Here is a 7,110-nt window from a genome sequence, read left to right as displayed (position 1 = left end):
TGAAGTGCCTGAGAGACTCAAGGCCAGCAACACGCAGGCAGCCGGAGAGGTTTCTTGTTGTGCATCACTCCTGCAGAGCTCAAATGAACCTTTCATGTTGCAATTGCAGGGGCCAGCAGGCAGACGCAAAAGAGGGTAAATAATGAATAACCAAACCAGAGGCTCACAAGAGCGCAGCCCCTGAGCTTCCACCTCACCCCGGCTGCCATGCTATGATCTGTAGCACAGAAACATTTCTCTTGGCTGTTGGTTTAGGGCTGTGCAATCAAACCTGGCAGTTAAAATCCTGCTGAACAGGGCAGGCAACATGAACAGCAGCTAATGAGGGAAAGCAAGCAGAGCTTTCAGGCTGCCTGCAAAGAAAACCACCGGAGGAGCAGGTGATCACATAGGATCCATCTTGTGCTGGTTTGAGCCAGCTCTGTGCAGCTGGGGGCAGTGAAGAACTGCTGCCATAGGTAATATTCAATGTGCCTCCTTTCCTTCCCCTCTGAACATCTGATACCACGGCAGCATCCCTGCACGCGAGGGGATTAGGTGCTAGCACAGGCTGCTGCCGCAGCTATCCGCTTCCTGCTGGTTTATTCACATAACTCAGGAAAGTACATCCAGCAGCTGAGCCCAGACAAACTCTGTTGGAAAACACGGCTCTGCACAAGCCTTTGCTGTGAGAGCTGGGAAAAGAGCAAACCTCGGACTCGCACGTGCAGCGGCAGATGGGGAAAGGGCAGGCTGTGGGTTTGAATGTGTGTGCAGGAGGAGAAGTGCCTGGGGAGGCCCCAGAGCAGCCGGAGGGGGGGGCAGAGCAGCCACGTTTCTGAGGATTGTTTAAAAATGTATTATTTTTTAAAATACATGGAAAAAAAGGGTTTTGAAACACCTGCCTGGGAATGCGATGCTGTGCTTGCTGGTTTAGTTTGCGTTACTTTGCAGTGGCATCACTGCATCCAGCAGTATCAGGTTTGCCTGCAGAAGGTCTGCTCCTCTTCCCCTGGTGGCTCCTACAGGGTTTTTCCTCGTGGGGTTAACTCAGTAATGGGAAAAAGCATGTATGTGACTTGGATGCCTCTGCTTGCTGTAGGCCTGGAGGAAAACTGGCCAATGTAATGCTGCCATGAAGGGTTATTCAGTCCAGCGGGTGTGACCAGCTATGGGATTTCAGGGAAGCCCAGTGACTAAAGGAAATGTTCCTGAATGACACCCTGCTTTGGTTCATGCAAATACACCTTTCAGCAAGATCAGGTACAAGGAGGGCTTCCTGCCATGGATATGCAAACCACAGATCTCCCAGTACAAAGCAAACTGACTGCAGTTCACCTCTGGTCACAGAGCACCTATATGGCTCCAAACCAAAGCTCCCCACTTCGACTGCTTGTGTCAAGCCAGCACAGAGCTTCTACTGAGAGGTAATTTCTGCACCTTGTTCTAGTGGTTGTCGCTTTCATGGGTCGTCCCCCCCCCACCCCCCGTCTGTGCTGCCAGGATTGAGCTAGCTTTAGGTTTGTCCAGCTTCTATAAGCCTGAACCAGACTGTCACAAAAGCAAGTCTCTGTCCTTCAGCAGCTCTTGTTACTTCTTTCCTTGCCAGAATCTCACTGCTCTTCTGGAAATTAATGAATTCCTGGGGCTGCTTGTTCAAAACACACATTTTGCAGCCTTATTACCATAGCGATTCTTTCCAGAGATTATCTCCCCATATGTGATCTGCTCCATGCTGCGAGCATCTCTGAACCCTCACGGATGCTTCTCAGCTCCTCCCCGAGCGGCAGCGGGAGAGGGGTGGTCCTGCCTACCGCCGCGCCACGGGAAGCGATGCCGGAGCTGATGGGTGGAAGAGATGCATACACATGGAAGCAGCATGCCTAATGAATGACCCAAACCCAGCCGTAAAGGTCAGGTTGTTTGCAAGGGGCACGCTCTGTGTACACACACTAAACACGGACTCATGGAAAGGGCATCGCTGCCCGCCCGGGGCAGCAGCTGGCGGAGGGGGAGCTGTCAGAGGAGGATCGATAGCCTTCAGGCTCGTTTAGCAGCGTGTGCCCAGGCTGTCGCCCCTTGCCCGGCACGGCTCTGCCAAGGAAGCAGGCTGCTTCCCAGGGAAAGGGCAGGCTCCTGCAGCTCAGCCGAGCACGGTGCTGCTGGAGAGCAGGCTGGTTTATGGGCTTTCATCAGGCACTTGTTGACTGAGTTCAGACGGCGGAGGAACCGGTATCAGAGCTGTCAGCAGCACGCGATGGAAAGCTGCGCATCTGGATGCAAATGCTGTGGGACTGATTTATGAATTTATTCACTAGCTGTTATTTCCATCCCTCCAAAGCTTTTCTCTATGGTCTTCCAGGGGCTACAAATTCAAGTTTCTTGTCTAATCCCAGAACTCTGGGAGTTGAGGCTTTATGAATATTCTAATTACCATAATGCTATAAACCCATAAAGACTGCTGTCCTGCAGAACAGGGTTGTCATGGGAGATCGTAAGGATCTTTTCCAGCCCTGTTGGTTTCTGACCACTTTTGATCTCAAGAATTGGGCAGATGTATGAGGTGACCTGCAGAGAAAATAAAGGGAGAATTGGCATTAGTGAGTGATACTGCAGGCAGCCGAGTGCTTCTGGTGTCAGTAAAACCAAAGATGTCATGGACACAATGACGGTGGCAGTGTGAGGCGGGTGCCTTTGATGAGGCAGGTTCTGACCCTTTCCAAGATGAACACAAAGCCATCCCAGCTTTCTACTGGTGTTTCGGGAACAAAGCTTTTTGGCCTTACTTGCCTCCCGTACGCTCTTTGTCCCAGCAAAGAGCCCTGATCAAAGCTCTGCTGTTGCAACGCGGTGGCTCAGGATGGATGTTGTTGGCTGGGTTTAGCTTCAGGCAGATGGAGGGTGTCCAGCCACAAAAGCAGACAGAAAATCAAGGACATATGGTCATGTTTTCCTATTTAAATCCACCCTCTGCCTGTGTTGGGGAATGAAGTTCAGTTCTGCAGAGAGCATGTGGGCACGCAGGGGGTTTCCAGAAGCAGCAGCTCAGGTCTGGAGCAAAGCTGCTCAGGTGATCCGTAGTGGCCTTAGTATGGTGCTGAGGTTGAACTGATCAGAGAAGGGATGATCTCTATCAGAGAGGGATCTGCTCCCTCCCTCTCTCTGTGTCCTTTCATCAAGGCAGTGACCAAGGGGACTTCTGCCAGGGGTGATCTCAAGCCCCTGCAGGTCCCATATTGAGGAAGACCCAGTGCTGGGCAGAGCTGCGCATCCTCCTGCAGAGCACACAGGACCCTACAACAGGCAAAACACAGGAGATGCTCACGAAATCCATCATCTCCTCTACCTGCTGCTTGACCTTGCCATGGACTCGGGTGAGTCCCTTCACCATTTGTGCCTTTTCTTGCAGTGAAGTCTATGGTTATATATCACATTTACCCTCTGAGATCTTTTGTGCGTGCACGTCAGTCATCTTGGGTTTCATTTACAGGTTTAATTGACTCCCTACAGATGCCCTTTTCCCAGGCAAACTGGTGCAGTGAGGTCCTGCACAACCTTGCTCCAATGGTGGGATTCCCCTTCATTTTCCCTCGCTCGGCCCCGTGCCAGCCCCAGAGGCTGTGCTCCCTGGCTTCCAGACCCTGTTTCTCCCACTCCAGCTCCCTCTCTCCCAGGCACCGTTGCTCCTGGGCCTGGCTTATAACAGTGTGTGTGGCACAGGGACAAAGATGACAGGGCTTCCTCCATCTCGCAGACGACATACGTTCATTGGCCTGAATGTTCAGCATGGAGATTAATTGAGAGCTGCCTGAATCTGGAGCACCAAGTGAGCATCATTACAGCCGTCTGAAAATGAGAGAGAAGAAACTATGAGCAAGAGGATCAGGGCCGAAGTCTGTGTGCTGCATGGGTGAGTAATGTCTACATGCTGAGAGCTGACAGCCTTGGGGGCTGAGCGGGCTACCAGGAACGTCACTACTGCTCTTTTGGTATTATAAAGGTCCTGTGTTCCTTTTGCAGCGCAGGTGGGTGATGCCAACTGCTGTGCTGCTGGGGATGCTCCCTAAGGCAGGGGCATCCAGTGGGGCAGCTGCCTGCCTAGGCCTGCTGCCTGCATCCCTCCCTCCTGCCCGTGGGGCTGGGAAGAGCCAGTGGGGAGCACGGGGGAGGCAACGAGAAGGGCTCAGGGGCAAGAGTGCAGGATGCGAGCTGCGGCCTATGGGATGGGAGCCCCTGTGGGTGCTGCGGAGCTGAGCCGGGTTGACAGCAGGGCTCTGCCCTATCCCGGGCTTCGCTGTCCCATCCCTCCCTCGGCCAGGGTTCCTCCGGTCCGGCGCAGGGGGCAGGCTGGCGGTGGGTGCAGTGATGCGCCGCGGCCAGCAGGTGCCACTGCCCCCCCGTGCTGCCTGGGGCCGCCGCCCGATACGGCGGCAGCGCTGAGCGGGCAGCGCCCGGCCCCGGGGGTCCCTCCGCCTGTGCCCCGCTGCGACCGGCGCGGACGGGAGCCGGGCCCGGCCCTGCACCCCCCGGGGCCGTCGGGCAAGCGCTGTCCCCGGGAGTTCCATAGGGCACGGCCGCGCAGCCGGCATCTGCCGCAGAGCCCGTCGGTGCCGCCGGGCACACGCGGGATGGGACGGCAGCTCTCAGCATCACAGCGCGGACCGGGGATGCCCAGAGACCCACGGGCTGCGCAGCGCTGCATGGTGGCTGCACCGCCCCGAATACACACCCTGCCCGCTCCCCCTGCGCACCCACCGGGCTCCGCTGCTCTCTGCTCCGAGTGCGAGCTGTGGGGCAGCGGTGCGAGGGGTCTGGGGTGTGTGTTAGGGCTGAGGTGCTGGGGGTGAACGGGAGTGCACAACGCAGGAGGGGCAGAGCGGGGAGCGGGTGCGTGTGTCCGTGAATGAGCCCCGTGCGAGGTGAGTGCGCGGGGGGCGGCGGGGGGAGCGCAGGATGGGCGGGCGGCGTGCGGTGCGTGTGTGTGTGTGTGCTCACCGGGGGCAGCTCCCCACGTGGGGCTGACGCGGCAGCCCCGGCCTGATCCGGGGCTATAAAGCTGCTCGGCGGCGAGCGAAGCAGAGCAGCCGCCACCGGCTGCAGCCCCAGCCCCGCTCCGCGCCCCGCTGAGCTGCTCCCGGCGGGCAGCGCCCCAGCATGAGCCGCGGGAGCTCGCACCCCCCCGGCGGCCGCCGCCCAGCTCCGCCCCGGCCAGCGGCGCTGTAGGAGCGCGGAGCCCCGCGGAGCCGGGCGCCGTGCGGGTGGGGCAGGGGGCGAAGGGCGGGTGTCCGCGCAGCCGGGGTTGATGTTTAACCTGGAGCGCCCGTTCACCGAGAGGGGCCACTTCTCCTCCATGGAGTACCAGCGGCAGCTGGAGGAGGAGGAGGGCTACCCGATCCTCGGCACCAACGGGACCTTCAATGATAGCAGGGCCGGGCAGGGATGGAGCACACCGTACCTCCTGCACACCACCATCACCCTCATTAGCCTCGCGGGCTTGCTCATGCTCTTCACCGTCTTTGGCAACGTCCTGGTCATCATCGCTGTCTTCACTAGCCGGGCGCTCAAGGCCCCCCAGAACCTCTTCCTGGTGTCCTTAGCCTCAGCTGACATCCTGGTGGCCACGCTGGTCATCCCCTTCTCGCTGGCAAACGAGGTGATGGGGTACTGGTACTTTGGCAAAGTCTGGTGTGAGATCTACCTGGCCCTGGATGTGCTGTTCTGCACCTCCTCCATCGTGCATTTGTGTGCCATAAGCCTCGACCGTTACTGGTCCATCACACAAGCCATCGAGTACAACCTCAAGCGTACCCCCCGCCGCATCAAGTGCATCATCTTCATCGTGTGGGTCATCTCGGCTGTCATCTCCTTCCCACCACTCATCTCCATTGAGAAGAAGAGTGGGCAACAGGCTGACCAGGGGGTGGCAGGGTGCAAGATCAATGATGAGAAGTGGTACATCATCTCCTCTTGCATTGGCTCCTTCTTTGCCCCCTGCCTCATCATGATCCTGGTCTACATGCGCATCTACCAGATAGCCAAGAGGCGAACCAGGGTACCACCAAACAAGAGGGCAGAGCGCCCTGAGAAGAAGCAGAATGGCCTGACCGACAAGGAGGACCTGCCAGTCACAGCTCAGCATAACGGGGAGAAGGCAGCAGGAGGTGGCAGCGGGCAGGAGGGAGAGGTCAACGGCATAGACATGGAGGAGACCTCTTCCTCTGAGCACCAGGAGAACAACCAGTGTAAGAAGTCGGAGAGACCACCAAGGGGAAAGACCAAGACTAAGCTGAGCCAGATTAAGCCTGGGGACAGTTTGCCCAGGAAAGTGGAGGAGGAGAGGAATACCAAAGTGTCCCGGTGGAGGGGCAGGCAGAACCGGGAGAAGCGCTTCACCTTCGTGCTTGCAGTGGTCATCGGGGTCTTTGTCATCTGCTGGTTCCCCTTCTTCTTCACTTACACGCTGACAGCCGTCTGCAAGAGCTGCTCCGTGCCTGACACCCTCTTCAAGTTCTTCTTCTGGTTCGGTTACTGCAATAGCTCCTTGAACCCCGTCATCTATACCATTTTCAACCACGACTTCAGACGGGCCTTCAAAAGGATCCTCTGCAGGATAGAGAGGAAAAGGATTGTTTGAAGGACCCTTTGCTATGGGCAGGACTAACTCAAGACTTTGTAGGAGAGCGAGGCATGGCTCTCTTGGGCTGTGCTTGCACGGGATTGTTTCCTTCAGCTCATGAGTAGGAAGCCTTTAAACCCCGAGATGAGCCTATGGAAATGCCAGGCAGCAGCAGTGAGGAGCAGCAGGCAAGTGGAAGCTCGAGCCATGGCATTCGGCTTTCCAGGGGAGGATGGCCTTTGACTTGCTTGGTTTGTTCTGTTAGTTTTGGGTTTCCTTTGCCAGAAGCTCTCAGTGGATCTTTCCGTGACTGCTCACTTTGACTCTCTAAAGACAAGCAGCGTGCAGCTCCTTAAGGTGAACAGCAAAGAGGGAGTATGCCACCCCAGAGGTGTTGGCTTTTCTATTTCGTTGTATCTTTTATTTTCCCCCAGTTCTATATGTAATTAATTTTACCCTCCTTGTAAAATGCAGTGTTGTATCCTGAATTTGAATGTCTTAATTTTTGTAAGGCA

At 56.5% G+C, this 7,110-nt stretch overlaps 1 protein-coding gene across 1 annotated transcript; it reads left to right on the top strand.

Moving 5' to 3' along the window:
* Window positions 1-5,281: 5,281 nt before the first annotated feature.
* ADRA2A (adrenoceptor alpha 2A) lies at window positions 5,282-6,613 on the top strand (the record flags this gene model as incomplete). The annotated part of the gene is made up of 1 exon (XM_080621029.1): window positions 5,282-6,613. The coding sequence occupies one exon, from the start codon at window positions 5,282-5,284 to the stop codon at window positions 6,611-6,613; it is 1,332 nt and encodes a 443-aa protein (XP_080477155.1).
* Window positions 6,614-7,110: the final 497 nt, after the last annotated feature.

The sequence above is a fragment of the Psittacula echo genome (genome assembly GCF_963264785.1).
Source record: "Psittacula echo genome assembly, chromosome: 6".
Lineage (NCBI taxonomy): Eukaryota > Metazoa > Chordata > Aves > Psittaciformes > Psittacidae > Psittacula > Psittacula echo.
The sequence above is the reverse complement of the archived record's forward strand: the minus strand, read 5'-3'. Positions and strand labels throughout refer to the sequence as shown.